The 23,149-nt window shown below is 33.3% G+C and overlaps 1 protein-coding gene across 5 annotated transcripts in view; it reads left to right on the plus strand.

Moving 5' to 3' along the window:
• Positions 1-23,149, plus strand: part of LOC143227898 (transcription intermediary factor 1-alpha-like) — a 92,975-nt gene that overhangs the window by 28,675 nt on the left and 41,151 nt on the right. For all 5 annotated transcript variants that reach the window (XM_076459349.1, XM_076459285.1, XM_076459406.1 and 2 more), the window contains exons 4-10: positions 2,928-3,138; positions 9,744-9,950; positions 10,722-11,185; positions 11,686-11,960; positions 16,586-16,718; positions 17,780-17,906; positions 19,629-19,712. In XM_076459349.1, the coding sequence (XP_076315464.1) occupies positions 2,928-3,138; positions 9,744-9,950; positions 10,722-11,185; positions 11,686-11,960; positions 16,586-16,718; positions 17,780-17,906; positions 19,629-19,712 (1,501 nt within the window). The remainder of the gene's footprint in view (positions 1-2,927; positions 3,139-9,743; positions 9,951-10,721; positions 11,186-11,685; positions 11,961-16,585; positions 16,719-17,779; positions 17,907-19,628; positions 19,713-23,149) is intronic.

The following is a 23,149-nucleotide window of genomic DNA, read 5'->3' on the forward strand; positions in this document are numbered from 1 at the left end:
AATGATAATGCTCCACTGAGGACCATCCAGTTCTACTTGAAACGTCAATCAAAGAAGCCTTTCTCAAACGGCATTTTGTATCAGTATTCTGTGATATTGAGAAGGTTTATAATAGAACACGGAGGTATGGTATTTTGCAAGACTTCCATATACATGAGCTACGTGACCATTTGCCCATTTTTATTTAAAATTTTTCGATGAACAGGTGATTCCCAGTTTGTGTGGGTTTGACACTTTCCTGTTCTTTTCTTCAGGAACTTGGAGTCCCTCAGAGCTGTGTCTTCAGTGCCACACTTTTCAGTATAAAGATTAATGCCATCACTGATCAACTCCCTCTTACTGTTGCAAACGGGTTTTATGGCGACAACTTTTACATCTCGTCAGTTGTCAAACATGAGGTATATTGAGTGGCAGCTACATACTGCTCTCAATCATTTACTGAAGTGGATTATAGTAAATGGTTTTAACTTTTCTCTCTCTAAAATCATTTGCATGCAGTTTTGCTGCCAATTGGATATTCACCCTGATCCTGAACTCCTTATTGCTGAAGTTGTTACCTGTGGTTCCTGAGACAAAGTTCTTGGGGCTGATCTTTATACCACACATCAAGCAGCTATGAGTCAAATGTACAAGAGCACTGAACATCATTCCTGTCCTCTGTTCCACCACTTTGGTAACAGATTGATATTCTTTGCTAAAAATATATTGTGCTCTTATTCGATCAAAAGTAGACAATGGGTTACTGGTTTTTGGATCTGCCAGGACCTCGGCTTTGAAGATGCTGGACTCCATTCATCATCAGGGACTTTCTGTACTTCCCCAGTCTCTTGTGATCCTCCTCTACACCTCTGTCATTTGCAACTGTCTTTATATATGCTTTGAAACTTTGTCCCTTACCAAAGTGTCCCACCTGGGGTTGTGTTTTCCTTCCTTGATGGGCCATGCTTTTTCAGACCAGATGGTCTGTCATTGCTCCATTTGGCCTTTGTATTCAGGTACAGTTGGATGAATTGGGTCTGTCCTTGAATAACATTGCTGTATCCACTGGTCAGCCCATCTCACTATGGCTTTTACAGTCCCCAATTGTGACCTGTCTTTGAGTCATCTAAAAAAAGTAGACACTCATGATTGGAAATACTGTTTGTTATTTGGTTGAACCATCTTTCCATTCCTGTTTATACAGATGGTTCAAAATCAGGTGACTGTGTGGGCTCTGCCATGTTTTGTTATGGTTTGGTGGTTGTGTGCAGAATCACCTCTACAGCTTCTGTGTTTACTGCTGAACTGTATGCTATTTCTCTTGCCCTGGATCACATATGAGCTAAGCAGTACTCAAATGTACTATATATATATATATATATACATTTACTCTCTTAGTTCTCTACTGGCCCTGGAATCACTTCACATAGGTTCACACCCTGTTCTCGCTGATATTGAAAACTGACTGGCTCATTTCTCTTTAACATCTACTTCTATCCAGTTTCTCTGGATACTGGGCCACATTGCTATTCACGGGAACGAGCTTGCTAACACCTCAGCTAAGTCTATCTGCTTTGGCACTACCACCATTATGCCTACCCCTTGCATGGTCTATGGTCCTGTATTCATTGCTCGACTCCATGCCAGCTGTCAGTCAACTTCAATTGAGCAACGGGAAAACAAGCTTTTTCAAATAAAACCCTCTATTGGACTTTGGCCATCTTGCTTCCATAAGGATTGGAAACAGGAAGTTGTCGTAATTAGATTACACATTGGTCACAGTTTTTTAACTCATCATTTTCTGTTATGTGGGACTGATGCACCAATATGTTCCAAAGTTTATCAATAATTTAGACAGTTTTTAATTCAAAAATTAAATTTTGTTTTGTTTTACCTTGATTCTATTTTACAAATTTTAATAATTTTATCTTTTTACCAGATGTTTGGTGCAGATAGCCAAGTTGCTTTATACCATACCAAACCAACCAACCAATTGCAACTTTGCATTATATTTCACACAAGCCTATATTGTTAGTGTATTTCAAATAAATAAAGTCATTGAAGTAATGCAAGATCAAATTCTTAATAAAAGACAAGAACATTGATTCAGAACTTAAAGTGTATTTTTAAATGTCTTTTTTACTCTGAAGTATTATTATCATGTAGTTTTAAAATATTTTCTGTAGTCATCTCACAGAAACAAAAAAAAAAAAAGATCGACATAAGTACAAAGTTGTGAATTATATACCATCCATGTTAATAAAATAAAAAAAGATCGACATAAGTACAAAGTTGTGAATTATATACCATCCATGTTAATAAAATAAAAAAAGATCGACATAAGTACAAAGTTGTGAATTATATACCATCCATGTTAATAAAATAAAATTTTGTAATGATGAGTTAGGAAGGGCCCAGCACAGAAGAATTTACTGTTATCTCTTACGGTATCTGATTTGATTGGCTGGAGTAATTTCTGTCTTAAACAGAATATTTACACTTATTCTAAATATAAATATGAGTGCCAGTGTTCTGTTTAAATGTGTCAGTGTTCTACTTCATATTTGTGAACATTAAAATGTAACACTATTTCTCAGACTTTATTTACTTGTGTTAAAAAGCTATCATTCATTATTTTTAGAATAAGTTTATGAAATCCTCTGGTAATATTTTTTCAAGCAATAATTATTCTCACTGCACACAATGGAGAATTAGAAACAACATGTAAAACAAGTATGTAGTTTTCTAGTAGCTGAATATAGAAATAAAAAATTGCAGTTATATTTTAATTAGTAAAAACCAGTTTGTACTAATTTGATGAAAATTAAAAATTCTTGGCATACTGTCAAAGAGTTCTCATTTATAAAAGTAGTAACACCTAAAGATGTTGGCTAAACGTGAATTCACAATTGTTGATAATTTTTATATTAAGACGTGGTTGGTTGTAGGTTCATCACAGAAATTAATCGACGTGGAAAGCAGTTACTTCAAGAGCTGAATGAAGTGTGTAGTCATAAGAAGAGACAGCTGACAGTGAAAAATGAAGAACTGGTGTCATTTTGCCAAAGGCTTCAACATTGTCAGAAGTTTGCTGAAGCTGTTGTTAATAAGGGCAGTGACATTGCTCTTGTATATAGTAAGAAGGCTATATCTGAACAGGTGAGATGAATGTTTAGATATAATTTCACCATACAATTGAGATGAGTCACCATACAAGTGAGATGAATGTTTACATATAATTTTACCACACAGTGTTTAGGCAGTAATTCATACTTTTTTTTCTTTTTTTTAACTGCTTATTAAAGTCACATTTCATGCAACCAGCTTGGTAATGTGGTGGTTACATCCTCACAAGAGAAACTGTGAAGTGGAAGCTGGTACTGTCAGTAAGATATAATGGTTATAAAACTGTGGTACCGAAACTTTCCATTCCAGGTGTAGAAAAGTTTTATTATTAGTTGATATACAGTGTGTTTTATGTTACTTTATTTTTTTTATAAATTGATAAAGAAGATTAAATTAAACCCTGGAAAAACCTGTCATTTAAATAAACTACTGATTGTATACAATGTTAACTTTGTGGAAATCTATTTAAACTGTCGTAAAAAAAAGTTAATATATTAAAATATACAATTGTTTTATAGTAACAGATATACAGTATTATTTGTAAGATATTTAACTCTGCTGTAGATAACCGTCTAGATAGGGGTAGGTTAAAGCATGTGTAGAATGATATTTTTATAGATTTATTTTTCCAATTTAATTACACTGTTATGCTCTGAACGTATTTCAGTATACTTGGCATCAAACATATTTAATAACTCAAATTTGAATATTATATAAGTTTTCATTTCTGAATGTCAAAAGGAAATATTTAAATAAATTATCAGTCTTTGTATCATGTGACATTTGTTGACAATATTAGGTCTTATTACTATCTGTATAATGATGTTCTAAGATTAAAATAAATTATAATACATGTATTACTAAGCCATGATCTATGTTTATGGCCTTCAGTTTCTTCCTTAATAAAGATGCAAACTAGAAACTTGAGTTACGTACCATGCCATGTAATTAAATACTTAGAAACCTGAGTTACATACCATGCCATGTAATTAAATACTGTCTTTCAGAAAATATTATTAATTCTCTTTGACATTTTCTATTGAATTATTTTAGCCAATAGAAAAAAAAATTTCAACTTACAATTTTCTATACATGACTATATCGTTCTCACGATAGGTTGTGAGTCAATTAGTTTATAGATTTATTGTTGGTATTGCTGAGGTCACTTCAAACAGATGAAAATTATTTTAATCAACTTGTAGCTTGTTTTAGAATTCCAGTTAAACTTTAGTATTTTGTGTTTTTAGTTACATATTTGAAATAAATAGAATGTATTTTATGTATTACTTCTCTAATTACAAAAGAAGTAGGATTTAGTTTTGTTAGTGGCCAAGAACAGAACAATATTAAAGACATAAGATAAGAATGTCATAAATGCAACTAGAAGGTAATATTAATATAAATTAGAGAACAAAACATCAATGAAACTATTAAGTTACCAGCAAGGTTTGGAATTGAGCTTCTTGTGTTGTGTAATTGAATACTTTGTTGTCCAATACTTATGTGGTCATCATTATTCTACAAGTTTAGTAGTTAGACATAGTTCAAAGTGCAATAAAACAGTAAAATTATGTGAAAAAATATGTAAACCGTTATGAATCTGTTTGGGATAAATAAATGTAATTTTGTTATAATTTAATAATTATCTTCATTCATTCCAAACGGGAAGAACATGTATAGCATTAGGGTAGAGAAAATAATTAATATATAGGATTTTATAGACAAAATGTATTGATATTCATAGGTTTAATAAATTAAATCTAAAAAGTGTAAGATGGGAAAAAGTGTTTTTATTTTTAACAGAAAAATCATCTTGTCCCAAATTAGTGAGAGTCTGACTGGCTGTATAAATTCACAGACAAATGTTTAATAAAAATAGTTAATTAAAAATCTGATTTATATTTTACACTAAAAAGTTGTATACTACAAACTACCTATGTTTCAAAAGGTTGACTTATTACATTAAAAGTTAAAGTATTTGGTTATGGCAGCTCCAAGGTTGGTCAAAATTACTGATCCTGTAGAGATAGGCTTAAAATATTCAGTTACTTTACAATATTAGATTCAAAATATTTGTAAAATATTTAGATAAAGATTTATAGTTGTTAAAAAGAACATGGTTTATTTCAAATTATCCTATAATTGTAGCACATTATGTTTAAGTGTTACTTTTATTTATTTCTGAAAAGTGTCATTGAAAACAACTAATTTTTACTTTTATATGCAAAAACGGCTCGTTTGGGCTGAGAAAACACTTTACATAGAAGAGCGAACAACGTTTCGACCTTCTTCGGTCATCGTCAGGTTCACAAAGAAAGAGGTAACTGACCGGAAGCTGACCACATGTTTGAAAGGGGTTGTGTAACTGTGTGTCGAAATGTAGAGGGCGGTATTAGATGTTTGAATATATAATTTTATTTATTATATTAATATAGGTATAAAGGCGTTCCTTTATATTGGTTTATTTTGGGTTTAAGTTGTTGTATAAGTAAGGCTTCTTTAATTTTACGTTTGTTTATGTTTGTTTCTTTATTTAGTATTTGAGTGTTTTTTATGGTTATGTTGTGTTTATTTGACTTGCAGTGTTGGCGTGTGAAGGTGACTTTTATGTTCTTTGAATCTGGTTTCCATTTTTCTACTTGTTTCTCAATATAGAAGTCATTGGCAGTTTTCACATTGTATTTTATAAATAATGTTGGTGTGGTGTTTGTCAGTGTAGTTTTACATAGTATAGACCTCAGTTTTGTGCTGGGTTTTTGAATAAATTTGGTATTAATTGGAATGTCATATTTTGTTACTAATTTTTGCCAAATGTTGGTTATTTGTTTGCTGATGTTGGGAATATATGGTATACAGCAGTATATGGTTTCGTGGTTTTGATTAAGTGAGCTGTATTTACTTTAGTTGGTTGATTTTGCTTTCTGTCTAGGTGTGTGCATTATAATGTTTTCTCACGGTTTGTGGAGGAAACTTATTGATGTTGGTGAAGTATTGTTTTATTTTGTCTAATTCATCGTTAATTTTATCTGGTGAGCATAGTTTTATGGCTGTGTTTATTTGGTTTCTTAGTATGTTGAGTTTTTGTTTTGTTTCATGTGCTGAGTCCCAAGGAATGTATAGTCCAGTATGGGTGATTTTTGGTGGATTTCTGTTTGAAATTGTGTATCAGTTCTTGTAATTTTGAGGTTAAGAAATGATATTTGATTGTTTTCTTCCTGTTCACATGTGAAGTTGATGTTGGGATGTATAGAGTTAATGTGATTGAAAAAATTAAGTATGTGTTCTGTAGATTTGAATCCCACAACCGTGTCATCTACATATCTGTACCAGTATAGTGGTGGATGTAATGCTGTGTTAATTGCTTGTGTTTCAACTTGTGTCATAAAAATATTGGCTAGAACTGGTGATACTGGGTTGCCCATGCTTAGGCCGTTTGTTTGTATATAGTTTTGGTTGTTGAACATGAAGTTTGTCTTTATCGTGGTGAATTCTATGAGGGTTGCTAACTGGTTACTGGGAATTTCTGTAGTTGGGTTAGGGTCTCGGATATAGAGTTCTAAGGCTATCTTGCAGGCTTCAGTGGTTGGAACTTCTGTAAAGAGGGATATAACATCGAAACTGGCCATTAAGGCTTTATGATTAAGTTGATTTAGATTAGACTTGAAATTAAAAGAGTACAGGCGACTGTACGAGAAGTGTAAGTTTTTGTGTTTTTCTCAGTGTATTTGTACTTACCTGTTACCATTATGTCTGAACTAGCATACCGTACACCACTATTAACAGTACACGTTCACACGATCGTTAAGAAACTAAGGAATTTAAACCAACGAATTATTAATAGAAGAAATGACATTTATTTTATTCAACAATGTAGAAAAGAACAACTAACCCCTAATTTTGTAAAGGTAAAACTTTCAAAAAATTTTAATACATACACAAACATTATCCAAAATTTACAGAAAAAACTACTGAAAGCCATGTTGAACACAAAATACAAAGAACTACATGACTTACAAAAAAAAAAAATGAATCTAGACCATCAACTGGCATGCTGCATTAAACCAGAGATTTATGGACTTATACAACGAAACATAAACCAAATCAATACTAAAAACGACAGAGACAAAAAGATCTGCCACAACAAAAAACTAGAAAACTAAGATGCAAACAACAGAAAAGACACCAAAGCGACAAACCGTTGACTAACCTCATAATTAACAGATCCGACCGTCAATTAAACACAGACGAGATACATCTACTTAACAAAGGACTCAACTTCGCTATAGCACCTAGGTACATTCCAACCATAGAAATCAAAACATGTTTAGAAGACCTAGCCAGGAGACTTGTGATACTTTCTACAGAGAACAAAAACAAGGAAACAACCAAAACAACCAACAGAAAGAAGACAACTTAGATAATTTTATTGACATCCAACAGCCAACCTTCCCAGGTAAAATTACAAATTTATATTTTCCAGAAACACCTAAAACAACATCTTAAACGATTTTTTCAAAGAATTTTCTCACAAAACCATCAACATAATTTCACAAAACAGAAAACTGAAAAACAACCTTACAAAAATAGACATTAATTGCATAAAAACCTAAAACAAGACAAAAACATAAAAATTCTAAAAGCAGATAAAGGTAATGCTATAGTTATAATGAACACGAATGAATACATCCAAAAATGAATAACATCCTATCAGACACGAACAAATTTAAACCAATACACACAAATCCAACAAAGACACACGAGGCGAACTGAACAAATAACTACTACAAATGAAAAAAGCCAACACAATTTCACAAACACTTTATTCCTACCTACGTAAAACCGATTCACGCACACCACAAATATACGGCATCCCCAAACCTCATAAACCAGATTGTCCATTCACGACCAATAATGTCCACATATGAATCGTTTAATTACAACCTTGGTAAATACATAGCATGGGCATTCTCCAAATATGTAACATCAGCCAGCTCATTTATCAAAGACTCTTTTAATTTCAAGTCTAATCTAAATCAACTTAATCATAAAGCCTTAATGGCCAGTTTAGATGTTATATCCCTCTTTACAGAAGTTCCAACCACTGAAGCCTGCAAGATAGCCTTAGAACTCTATATCCGAGACCCTAACCCAACTACAGAAATTCCCAGTAACCAGTTAGCAACCCTCATAGAATTCACCACGATAAAGACAAACTTCATGTTCAACAACCAAAACTATATACAAACAAACGGCCTAAGCATGGGCAACCCAGTATCACCAGTTCTAGCCAATATTTTTTATGACACAAGTTGAAACACAAGCAATTAACACAGCATTACATCCACCACTATACTGGTATAGATATGTAGATGACACGGTTGCGGATTCAAATCTACAGAACACATACTTAATTTTTTCAATCACATTAACTCTATACATCCCAACATCAACTTCACATGTGAACAGGAAGAAAACAATCAAATATCATTTCTTAACCTCAAAATTACAAGAACTGATACACAATTTCAAACAGAAATCCACCGAAAAATCACCCATACTGGACTATACATTCCTTGGGACTCAGCACATGAAACAAAACAAAAACTCAACATACTAAGAAACCAAATAAACACAGCCATAAAACTATGCTCACCAGATAAAATTAACGATGAATTAGACAAAATAAAACAATACTTCACCAACATCAATAAGTTTCCTCCACAAACCGTAGAAAACATTATACGCACACACCTAGACAGAAAGCAAAATCAACCAACTAAAGTAAATACAGCTCACGAATCAAAAAACCACGAAACCATATACTGCTGTATACCATATATTCCCAACATCAGCAAACAAATAACCAACATTTGGCAAAAATTAGTAACAAAATATGACATTCCAGTTAATACCAAATTTATTCAAAAACCAGGCACAAAACTGAGGTCTATACTATGTAAAAACTACACTGACAAACACCACACCAACATTATTTATAAAATACAATGTGAAAACTGCCACGACTTCTATATTGGAGAAACAAGTAGAAAAATGGAAACCAGATTCAAAGAACATAAAAGTCACCTTCACACGTTTTGAACACTGCAAGTCAAATAAACACAACATAACCATAAAAAACACTCAAATACTAAATAAAGAAACAAACATAAACAAACGTAAAATTAAAGAAGCCTTACTTATACAACAACTTAAACCCAAAATAAACCAATATAAAGGAACGCCTTTATACCTATATTAATATAATAAATAAAATTATATATTCAAACATCTAATACCGCCTCTACATTTCGACACACAGTTACACAACCCCTTTCAAACATGTGGTCAGCTTCCGGTCAGTTACCTCTTTCTTTGTGAACCTGACGATGACCGAAGAAGGTCGAAACGTTGTTCGCTCTTCTATGTAAAGTGTTTTCTCAGCCCAAACGAGCTGTTTTTGCATATAAATTTCTCAACAAGTGGGTTTCTCGTCATCACTGATAATTTTTACTTTATATAACCAGTGTTTTTGCGTTTTCTTTAATAATTTATTGTTTTCTTACGACCACTTGTCACAATGTCCTACGTCAGAATATATTTGTTATCAAGTAAGCCCTAATTAATTTTTCTTCCTTCAGTTGCAGCATATCCTACGGCGTCGTTGTGAAGTTCCTAATTCTCAGCACATAGTTGACATTAAATTTGCTTATGAATCTGAGTTTCTTAGTGACTACATCAGCAAAATTGGTTGTTTACTGGTTGACCGGCAGCCAATAGGAGGATTGGGCACAGGCCAGCAAACACTTAATTCATCCATGATGACAGGAATACCACCCCTATCACAGGTAATTACAGTCAATACATGATAATTGAGATACCACTACTGACACAGGTAATTATAAACTCTTAATGTAACTTACATTTGGTGTTGCTGTATCAAGTTAAATATGTCACTGTAATATAATAATGAATTTGGATTGGCAAAGTTACCAGTAGAAGTAATAGTTTTAAGAGTACCAAAAACAGGTTTGGTTCTTTCTCCATGAGAAATAAGTTTTTTTGTTAACAAAAGGACCAAAGAAGGAGATGCAACTTACAGTAAAGATGTTTGTGTGTATTATAGTATCAATCATGCAGAGTTGGCATGCTGTATTATCTTACTTTATTGTAACTGGAAACTGTGAAGATGTATGAACAACACAGCAATAACATTTCCACTTTATTATATATTTTGTTCTGAATTTAAAGACATTTTTTTAATCAGTTAAATTAGTCAGTTAATGTGTTCCACAAGACTAATTTACAACGAGCATCTGATGAGATCAGAAGAGATTTAATAACAAAAGGAACAATATGTGACATTATTCTTTGTATGATTTTTCACTTCCTCAGCTAGTATATTAATCAGAAGTAGAATCTAGGATCATTCTTACTGATATGGGTATGTCTGCTGGAGTTTCAGAAATAAGCAAAAGTGATTGTTGTGAGAGAATGCAGTTTTATATTTGAGTATATTAGTAAGTCTGAAGTAATCAGGTTTATTTTACTGGCTTAGAAAACATTTGTGATGTTTCAAAATATCGTGTCTTAACTGAGTGACTTTTTCCAAATTATAGCACAGGGCAATGCTATCTTCTCAAGTTGCTCGACCTCCACCACCCTATGCCAATATTGGTGGAACAGGGATGACTCTAGGACCACGAGTGCCCATAATGACTCAGTCCCATGCAAAGGGGTATCCTCAGCAACTGGTGTCATCTTCCACTCACCCCAACCTTGCTGGACATTCCCCAGTTCAACTGAGAAACATCCTTAACACAGTTCACCATCAAGTAATGCCTTCACGCCCAAGTCAGTCAGCAGCCAACTGGCAACAGTGCATGCCAGGAAGTCAGATTAGGAGCCCAACCTCTCCAGTAGGGCAGCAGGCAAGGGCATATCAAGTACAAATGAGACCATCAAATCACCAGTCACCTCTTTCCACATCTCAAGCTTCTGTTGCTATATCTCTTCCTGTCTCATTGAATTCTAACATTACCATCTCACCTGTAAATGTTGCTGATCCCAGCAGTAGACAGAGGTGTGACCTTGTGAGCTGTTATGTTTTTGTAATTTATAGTAGTTTCATTGATGTGAAAATGATGTTAGTTTTGGGAGTTCTTTACGTATGAATTTTTTTTTTCTAGCTCTGTGCTATAATATTGTAATTTTTAAGTATGATTGTTCACTGTGTGTTAACAATGCACTCAGTTGTAATTTTTAAGTATGATTGTTCATTGTGTGTTAACAATGCACTCAGTTGTAATTTTTAAGTATGATTGTTCACTGTGTGTTAATGCACTCAGTTGTAATCATTAAGTATGATTGTTCACTGTGTTAACAATGCACTCAGTTGTAATTTTTAAGTATGATTGTTCACTGTATGTTAACAATGCACTCAGTTGTAATTTTTAAGTATGATTGTTCACTGTATGTTAACAATGCACTCAGTTTTTTTTTAATCATTAGTAACTGATTATATTTTGAAAACATCATTTCTGACTTTTTAAATGAATTGTTATGGTTCTGTTCTTTTCACAGTCAGGCACCAATTCAGAGATTGTTAGCTCCTCAACCACAACCAAAGTCAACTCCAAACCTCCCACCAGGACTTCAGATACTTCCTCATCCTGTACCTCATCATTCTGTACCTTCTCCAATGATAGCTGTTAACAATGGACCTTCACATCTGTCATACATTCGGAACATGACAAATACGACCAGGCTGAGCCACTTCCCTACATCGTCTATCGTAAGCAGGATACCTCAAGAAAACCTTTTGCATGCCACACCCATGATGCAGCGTATACCAAATGGTTAGTATATTTCATGTAATATCAAATAACATAGAAATCATGTAAATCAGATTAGTTTTAAACATTACTTTTTAAGCCTGTTAAAATAGCTAATTAAACACAACACATTGCTTTGTAGTTTCACATTCTAGGTATTAAATCTGTTAGTTAAATAGAAAACTATGATTTGTAGTTCCACTTCCAGGTATTAATACAATTATTTAATCAAAATACCATAGGAATATGGTTTTTTGTAATTACAATTCTTCCGGGTATTAAAATAGGTTATCCTAGGATAGTTTGTTATCAAGTCATTTGTTTTTTCAGTCGTTGTGCTTTACAGCATGTATTTGAAATTCTATAAATATTGTTTTAACTCTGTTGAGGCTGATATTATTTTAAAAAGGTATGAGAATTGTGGGAAGCCTGTATCTTATTGACTTATTGTGTGAAATAATGTGTAGAAAACTAACTGCATCTCATAACAAAGATGTTACGTACAGTTATTTTTCTACTCTATATATGTATAGAACTTAGCTTTAGAGACCTCAACTACCTACTCTGTAACTTAATTGTACAGACCTTGTTTATGTACACTCTCTGAAATATATAACTTAGTTTAGAATCTCATCTGCTAACTCTGTAAGTAACTTGTATACACCAAAAACAGCACAATGTTGTTGAAATTCAAAAACATGGCTCCACCACCATTCTTTGTTATCATCCTAAACCAGTGGTTCTCAACCTTTTCTGACTAGCGGCACACTACAACAATCTGAAAATTTTCGCGGCACACATGGAAACCCTTAACGATTTTTTTAGGTACACGTTATACGAAAAACGTTAAAAGCCTTAGAATGAAAATCACAGCCAAAGTAAGCAATATTAATATCATCTGCACATTGACAATACTATCACTTGCTTTGGCCGTGAGTGTCATTCTAAGGCTTTTTAACGATTTGTGGTATAGCTGAAAACGCATGTAAATATAAAAAGGTTTTATTTTTCTGTGACGCTTATGCCTGCTTCTGAGAACAAATCAAATTGAAGTGAGGCTCTAACATAGACAAAAAGCTTGCATTTCATCATCGACTGTAAGAAGCTTCTCTCTCTTTCTGGCTTTAATTTCAGTCAATGCTGAAAATCCAATTTTGCAAAACCATGAAGATACAAATGAAAGCAGAACTTCAACTGCTTTTGAAGTGATTGAAGGATATGAATTTTTAATGGAGATCCTAAACTCATCCGAGCTCTTTTTGGGAAACAATGACTGATAAAATTTGTCATTTCTTAAATCAATGAGCTGTTCTTCCTCCTCAGTTGTAAGATTTGTTGTCTCGTTGTTTATGAATGGATAGGTCACCCAGTTATATTCGTTGACAGCAAGTGACGGGAAGTAATGTTTCAGTGTGGACTGCAGGTTGCTTAACATGTTCAAAATTTGAGGGACAATTTTTTTTCTTTGGCAGACATTTGTTAACAGAAGGTAAACAATCAAGGACTCCTTTCAAGATCTTATTCTTCCACAGCGCCACCTTTTCATTGAAGGCCTTCAGTTTGGACATTGCAGTAATAATGTTTTCAGATAGTCCTTGGAGACTTTGGTTGGAGAGAATTTAATTTGTCAAACATGTTGGAGAGAAATTGAACCTTCAGCCACCAGATATAATCATGAAAAGAAAATTCAAAATCTGCTTCCTCAACCTCCAAGAATGAAATTACTTCAGTTTTTAGTTGGACAAGACACTTTAACACCCTTCCTTTCGAAAGCCATCAAATTTCAGTGTGATACAGTAGCTTTTTGTAGTCTGAATCCATCGCCTCACAGAGAAGAGAGAAGAGTCGAGATTGAAGTGGCAGAGACTTGATGAAATTCACCACTTGAATAACTTGATTCATAACAGACTGCAAATCTTTCAGCAAAGATTTGGAGGCAAGTGTCTCTGTGAATCATGCAGTGAACAGTTCTAATGTTTGGATTTTGTTGGTGCACCAGAGTGACAAATCCCTTCCTTTTTTCCTTGCATTGAAGGACAGCTATTGGTGCAAATGCTGACAGTTATTCCAATGTAGTTTGAAGAGCAAAAATTTTCATTCACCAACTCGAAAATGTCTTGGTCTTTCTCTATGCTTTTTAAATCTTTATAAAATTCTTTCACAATTTTTTCATCTTTTATGAATCGAACAAAAGCCAGAACTTGAGCTTTTCCACTAATGTCAGTAGATTCATCAACTTGAAGAGACCATATCAGAGACAATTCATCTTTAGACGCTTCAAAGCGTTCACAAACTTGACCCTTCAAATCCGACGACAAGTCTACAATTCTGCGCGAATTTGTGTCATTGGACAGTGAAACTTGCTTAACCTTTTTGGCAGCATCCATTCCAAGCATAGTTTCAATGATGATTTCTAACACTAGCGCAGTGACTGATTTAGCCTCCGTATGCACTTTCTTGCATTTTGCCAACAATTGAGCAACCTTATAACTTGCAATCAATCCTTTTTCGAGCAACTTCACATAGTTCACAAGCTTCCTTGATTGTTCATGTTGTTTAGCTGCGAGATTCTCGAAGTATTCTTTTGGTTTATCCTTCACAGCTGAATGTTTTGTTTCCAAGTGTCTCTTTAGTTTGCTAGGAACAAGCACCTTGTTTGATAAAGCTGCATTGCAGAGTAAACACAATGGTAATTGAGAATATTCCAATACCAAATCAATAAAACCATTTTTGTACTTTCATTTCATTCCTTGCTTTTGATTCAGCACATTCTCCTTTGCAGCATCATACTTATATATTTTTCCATGGATAAATGATAAAGCTAATTCATACACAATAAACACGAAGTTCTACAGTTGATATAAAATTCCTACCTACAGCGTAGTAGCTGTAGCTTACCCCAGAATGAGAACGTGTCCCAGAAAGCAGTTTGATTGTTTGATGCATCATTTGTGACGTACGAAAGGCTTGTTGTGCCACAATTAAACTAACAGTCGAACCGTTGCAGTCGAGAATGAAATTTATGTGTGAACTTCTCAGTGCTCGAGTTCAATGAAAACCATCAAATGTTTTGGAAGGTTTCAGAGTGTTTCTATAGTAGCTTTTATTAACTGATGTGTTATACTTGCTTGTAAAATCCCAATAAAGTTGAATGTGTTTCAAAAACACTTCGGCACACCTGCCATTCTCTCGCAGCACACAGGTTGAGAATCACTGTACTAAAGTCATAAAGAATATGTAACTAAGCTTTTGAGACCTCATTTATTTGCTGTGTATATATATATCTTAGCTTTAGAGATCACATCGACTTACTGTGTGTGTGTCTGAAGCTTGTACCCTGGGATCTTTTAATTGCAGAATTTTTGTTTATTTCTTAATTTGTTTTTGTTTCAGTTTGTTTTTAGGTTATTAAAAACTATATGGCTTTGCTTGAATAAAAATTAGACTTTACTGAAACTTTTCGATAATTATTTTTAGTTTTTAATAAGTTTAACAACTTGGCACTACTTTTAGATGGATGAATGCTTTATTGTGCATTGGTAGTTACAGTGAACTTAAAGGATGGGAGTTACACTAGTTAGTTTACATAACAGGTTGGGATTCCATGCTAGTATAGTTTGTCTACTGTGCTACTAATTAGTGCTTTGGTACTATAATGAGAGCTGGAAGAGGTAAGTTTATATTACATCCTCTCATGTGGTAGTAGCTAATTTCATGTTGTTTTTTTCTTCTTCCTCTTTACTTTGGATAGCAGTCACCTTCCCACAACTGACTGCAGGCAGTGTATATTGATTTTGATGCAGGACATTGTGGGCTTGAGTACCCTCATCACAATCTCTCAATTTCATTGTTTTTGTTTATGAATTTTGTCATTTGAGACTGGTGAATAGAGATTAAGACTAATAGACAGTGTATACTCACCTCAGTGTGGGTCCTACTTCATTCACCTCCAAAACATAAAGTACATTTTATGTAGCACACGTTATACTTGTTTCAAGGCTTGTTTTTGTTTATTAGAAAAAAAATGTGTGTGTGTGTATGTATATATATATATACCACTTAGCTTCATATCTCATCTACTTGTATGAATAATTTAGATTTAGATATATCGTTTACTTACTGTATATATGCCTTACCTTTAAGAGACCTCACCCATTTACTGTATGTATTACTTTGCTTTTATACAGCTGTTAAGAACATTCTGTGTGGAAAATGTTTTACATTGTATGGAAATGCATGTTATGGAGCTGCTTAATATGTACTTACTGTAGACGAGAGAGATGTGGGTGCCCATTTAAATTAGTTTAAGATCTGATCTGATCCCTGTGTATCTTATCAAGTTACATTCGCATATAAATTGGTATATGTTTAATAATAGCATATGCTTTTTCTAGTTGTACTGAGTACAAGTTTGGAAAGTTTTGTTTGACTGTTGCTAGAAATATAAAACTGTTTTTGTGAGTTGCATGATTGGTTTATCCTACAAAGCTATTAGCGCGTAATCGGAAGAAGTGTGTTGGTACTGCAGAGCATATTTACCCATTAGTTTACGTATGTTCATCCATTAAATTACATTTCTGAAGAATTAATGATTTCATACAGATCATTTGATTACACATTTGAATAGTTCATAATGTTTTTCAAAGCAGCAGTGAATGTTAGTGCACAACCATACCTTGTACCAGGACCTCCCATCAATTCTGTATCAAATATTGTACATAGAGCGACTCCAGACAGTGTCAGTCTCACTCCACCAGCCACAACAACACAGAAGTTTGAAAGGTAGGTTAATATCATAGATAAGTTGTATTAGCAACTGAATGTACAGTCACAGAAATGAAATGTTCAAACCAATAATGATGTCCAACCAGAAATGATACCTGTGAAGATACTGCAGATTCTGGTAGTATAGCCTAGTCATCTATAGTAATGTTTTATGTTTAAAAGACAGTGGTATTTTTATTATTCTGGAAGCCAACTTGATATGCAACATGCATAAATTGTTGTAACACCGAACTAAACTGATGTCCTTAACACTTAATCCACCCTAGTAGGAAAACTTTTAAACACTAAAGTGCATTTACTGCACATACATAAACCTATACTTTCCATTACTTTGTATAGCATATAAAGAATTAGCAGCATATAATTAAATTGTATGCAAGTTTATATCAGTAATATACAACAGTTTACAAAGGTTGGTATTAGTAACGTACACTTGACTGTTACAGAAGTTGGTATTAGTAACGTACACTTGACTGGTACAGAAGTTGGTGTTTAGTAACGTACACTTGACTGGTACAGAAGTTGGTGTTTAGTAACGTACTCTTGACTGGTACAGAAGTTGGTGTTTAGTAACGTACACTTGACTGGTACAGAAGTTGGTGTTTAGTAACGCACACTTGACTGGTACAAAAGTTGGTGTTTAGTAACGCACAATTGACTGGTACAGAAGTTGGTGTTTAGTAACGCACAATTGACTGGTACAGAAGTTGGTGTTTAGTAACGCACAATTGACTGGTACAGAAGTTGGTATTTAGTAACCCACAATTGACTGGTACAGAAGTTGGTGTTTAGTAATGCACAATTGACTGGTACAGAAGTTGGTGTTTAGTAACGCACAATTGACTGGCGCACACAATTGACTGGTACAGAAGTTGGTGTTTAGTAACGCACAATTGACTGGTACAGAAGTTGGTGTTTAGTAACACACACTTGACTGGTACAGAAGTTGGTGTTTAGTAACGTACACTTGACTGGTACAGAAGTTGGTGTTTAGTAACATACACTTGACTGGTACAGAAGTAGATTTTTCTAAACATAATTAGCTGGTGTTTTTCCAGGAAAGCAGGTAGTGCTGTCCACATAAAAGAGGAACCAAAGTCTTCAGTTGACCAGTTACCTTCCTGCAGTGGTCGTGGACACCCACCTAAAGAGGAATCTATTGTTGATGCTGCTTCAAGAATATTGGTAATCTTCAAAAATAATCTAAATTTACAATTTTTGATATTCATTCTGATGCTTGTTTTCAAGATATAAATTACTTTAGTCACATAAAATAGCTTTTTTCTCATGATTAAAATTACTGTATTGTAGTGGCATACCATTTAGTTATCACTGTTGTAATTACTGTATTGTAGTGCCATACCATTTAGTTATCACTGTTGTAATTACTGTATTGTAGTGGCATACCATTTAGTTATCACTGTTGTAATTACTGTATTGTAGTGGCATACCATTTGGTTATCACTGTTGTAATTACTGTATTGTAGTGGCATACCATTTAGTTATCACTGTTGTAATTACTGTATTGTAGTGGCATACCATTTAGTTATCACTGTTGTAATTACTGTATTGTAGTGGCATACTGTATTTAGTGGTTATCACTGTTGTAATTACTGTATTGTAGTGGCATACCATTTAGTTATCACTGTTGTAATTACTGTATTGTAGTGGCATACCATTTAGTTATCACTGTTGTAATTACTGTATTGTAGTGGCATACCATTTAGTTATCACTGTTGTAATTACTGTATTGTAGTGGCATACCATTTAGTTATCACTGTTGTAATTACTGTATTGTAGTGGCATACCATTTAGTTATCACTGTTGTAATTACTGTATTGTAGTGGCATACCATTTAGTTATCACTGTTGTAATTACTGTATTGTAGTGGCATACCATTTTTAGTTATCACTGTTGTAATTACTGTATTGTAGTGGCATACCATTTAGTTATCACTGTTGTAATTACTGTATTGTAGTGGCATACCATTTAGTTATCACTGTTGTAATTACTGTGTTGTAGTGGCATACCATTTAGTTATCACTGTTGTAATTAGTTTAGTGAGTTTTAAGTCTTACAATTATTTCAGTGTAATGGCATGAAGATTTTTCTTCTTAAACTAGATTTTATTCTTTTATAGTGGCATAACACTTGAAATCACTCTACTGGAATGATATAAAAATGTTAGATTACTGGTTTGTTACTAGCATTGTGTGATTTGATCACTGGGTGATTTGATACATAGCTGAGGTATGTGTCTGTGTTGTTGGTTTTCTGTAGATACATATTAAAGGACTGTAATGTTTAGGAACAGAAATGTTTTGTCTTCATGAAGTTTCATTTTACATTTATGTTGAAGGTTTTGCAATTCATGTGGATAAAAATTAATTTACTTTAATACAATGTCCATATGACAAAATTGACATCAGCATACCTTTAGCACATCTAGGCTGTTCAAAACTTAATTTTCATATCTTTGTTAAAGTATCATTTAGAGTAGGAGATAAATATTGTATCTTCTTTACAAACTTGGAAAATCTAAGTAGTCCAAAATATTATCTAAACATAATATTTAAGGGAAAATATGATGTAGTAAAGTTTCTCCATTATGAAGTAACTTGACATAATATTTAGAAACTAAATTATTATTAATTTTAATATTAAAATTTTAACTTGCTCTTTTGTAACTAAGCCTTTTTGTTTATATTTAATACAGGTAATAACATTGATATGCTTCTAAAGATTTGGAAAAGCAACTTGAACAAAAGTATAAACCATCTCAATGTACTTTGTTAATTTTATAGCTTTACACAAGAATACATGTTGAAATAAAAACTTGTATTTATAATATCAAAAAGCTGTTGGACAAAAAAGACTATAGATTTTTTATTATATTGTTTGTTTTAGAGTGAATTTGCTCATCAGTCTATAGGAAGTATTTTAAAAGATGGAGTAAAAGGAACAAGAGAGAGAGAGTCAGCAGGAGAGAAGGTAATTATAATGTTAAGTGTATTTACTAGTACAGAACCTATAAGATAAGTCACCAGGAAGTATTTATAACACAAAGTAAGAGAAACAAAGGATAGAGGGTTAGTATGAGAGAAGGTAAGTACAAAATTAAGTGTATTCACTAGTACATAACCTGTAAGATAAGTCAACATAAAGTAATAGAAACAAGGGATTGAGGATTAGCAAGAGAGAAGGTTATTATGATGTTAAATGCACTCACTAATACATGACCACTAAGATAAGTCATCAGGAAATATTTATAAATTTGTTGGAACTTATGTGGAAATGTAATTGTATTCCATTATTTATAACCATAGAAAGTTAAATAATTAACTCTTACTTAGGGCCGAGTCAAATCTGCCAAGTTTGTGACCTTAAATTTACCTTTGTACCTTTAATACTTATAATGTATTCTGTATGTCTTCACACAATTTCACAAGCTTTCAGTAAGCATTAGAGTTCTTTTGTAGAGAAAAAATTTAGAATTTTTAATGACGTATACTCTTCAAAAAACGAAACGCAAAAGGCAAAATTTGAGACAAATTGTTGACAAGTTTATTCTGGGTAGTTCTGTATGACATGTGTGAAACTTTGCACATTCACTGCTGAACATCCAAAGTCTGCAAAGGCAAAGTCCATGCTCACTAGGTGAGGTTTAACGTCACTCAACGTCAATAATGAGTATACCCCCCGTGAGCATCAATAACTGATTGGCATCTCCTGCCCATGGAAGCGATGAGATGACGAATCACGTCCTGTGGAATGGCTGTCCACTCAGCCTGTAAAGCTGCTGCAAGCTGATGTAGAGTCTGCGGTTGAGGTTGTCACCGTCGCAGACGCCAGTCCAACTCATCCCAAAGATGTTCGATGGGGTTTAAATCTGGTGATCTGGAGGACCAGTGAAGAACGTTGATGTTGTGGTTTCTCAAGAAGACAGTGGTGAGTCGGGCTGTGTAAGGACGGGCGTTGTCATGTTGAAAAACGTCGTTGACGTTCACCATGATGGATTGCACATGGGGCCTAAGAATCTCGTAGATGGTTGTGTATGGTCTGATCGGAAATCCTACGCAGCCCTGGTATGGTTGAGGCAGTAGACGTCGCAGTGTAGGTCCTATCCCGAAGGTGACGTAACCGGATGTTGCGATCTTGTGCGGGCATGGTCACACGAGGTCTGACAGATCATGGACGGTCACAAGTTGATCCATGTTGTTGGTGATGATTCCATAGCCTTGTGATAGTGCTTGGGTGGACATTCACAGCTCTGGCAACATCTGATCGAGATTCGCCTGCTTCCAAGCGACCAATGGCGTTGTTGTGTTGTGCTTCAGTCAGTCTTGGTGTAACTGTATTGCGTGTCGGTGGCTTAACACTGAGCTATGGAAACCGAGAACCTGTCACTTTTATAGGTATTTTGCACATGTTGCACTTGCAGAACATGCAGATCTCTCAAACAAATTTATTGGACACACATACATTTTGGCGAAAAATCCGATGTTTTCCGCTGTTTTCAAAGTGCACAACTTTTATAGTCATTTTGGTCTGACAATCAGTGCCTTAACACGTGTAACATCACATACTCTGAGCTTGTAACATTATTACATATATTTCTCTTTAAAATAACAAACATATCCCTTTTGCGTTTCTTGTTTTGAAGAGTATATTTTCACTAAAATGTCTTTAATATTCATAGTCATAGTGTTGACTTCTCTGAGTACAAAGTGATTTTCATGTTAAGATTAAAAATACTTTCTTTATCTGAAAATTATTTCATTTGCATAATCTCTAAAACTTTATAAATAAGGTAGTATAGAGGTTATTCACTTCTAACAACCGTAAAACAATAATAATAAATCAAAATTGCTCATTATTCTTTCATCAATAACTTCGAATTTTAACATGAAATTACATTTGTTTTTTTAAATAGCTTAGATCTCATAACAGTATACACAATAATAATAATAATACCCTAAACAAGTTATGAATTACATGATAAACATGTAGCTTACTTTAACCTATTTAATTAAATAAGACACAGGCTACTTGCAGTGTACCTAATGAAAAGTTATTTCTTTATCTTGTCTAATCTAACATTTCCTAAAATAATAAATTTTTCGTTTTTGAATTTTAGTTACTTTTTAATAATAAATAAAGTGTACACATGGATAATAAGAAATAAAGTACTTGCCTGGATCTTTTGTTGTTGTTGTCAACTTTCAATTAAACATAAACCTAATTTTTTATATTAATGGTACCACTATAGTAAATTTTTATTTAAGTAAATAGTTTATCAGATCAAACAGAATAATATGCAAAGTACAAACAGTGTTTTATAACTATTGTAGTTTTCTGGTTTTTTAACTATGCAATAAGAGCCATTCAAATTCGGCTAAGCTCATTGGTGTGTTTTACACATGAATAAAGTTTGTACTGGAAGACAATAGTCAATCCTTTGTATAGAAGACATTTAATTCTTTTGAGCACAGACTCATTTCCTGGATCAACCTTGTACCCATTGTGTGCTTGTTACAGTTTCCATGATATAACTTATAAATTAGTAATTGTATCTTTGTGAAATTTTGCATATTATCAGTAAATGTTGCAGTGCTTTTCTTTGCAAAATATCAGATTTTTTTATAAAGTTTTAAGATTTTTCAAGTAATGTTTTTCTTATCACTTTTTATCATGTTGACTATCCAAGATGCAAAGTAATTTTGATTTTAAGATCAAAAATACCTTTATGCGTAAGAACATTTTCAAATTTCACATCTGAAATCTTCTATAATAATCTGGACATTATAAATGTTTTGTTTTTTTTAAGGAAAAACTGTATATTTTTGTATAATTTCTGTCCAGGTTTGGTAGATTTGACTAATCTCATAACCACAATAACAAATTTAACTAATAATTTTTTTTCATTCTAGAATGACCAAAAGATAAAACGGAAAAATACAAATGTTCAGTATAAATGATCTATGTATATTTATTATTTTTATTATATTGACCTTTGAGCCTTATCTAACTAACATTACAGAAATTGTAATGCAGTCATGCTACCATATCCAAGAATATAAAACTGACCTTTAAAAAGTGACCTGTCTTGATTGTGTTTTAGTGGACTAGTATTTAGTAACATAGTCAAATTTTAGTTTTAATACATTATTACTATTTACAAATACATTCTTAAACTTGTAGAACCTTAAATAAAGAAGTTTAGCAAATTATTATCTCTTCTAGTTACCATGTTTGTACTCATTTGCTGCTTTCCTAATCCTTATGAAATATTGCATGGGGAGGATGGTAAATGAAATAATTTGTTTTAGGTTCTATATATATACACATTTGAACAATCATAAATTACCATATGAGTACCAAAGAATTCTGTTATAATTTATCAAGTGTAGTAACTAAGCTGTATTTGG

Source organism: Tachypleus tridentatus, chromosome 1, assembly GCF_004210375.1.
Source record: "Tachypleus tridentatus isolate NWPU-2018 chromosome 1, ASM421037v1, whole genome shotgun sequence".
Taxonomy (NCBI): Eukaryota; Metazoa; Arthropoda; class Merostomata; order Xiphosura; family Limulidae; genus Tachypleus; species Tachypleus tridentatus.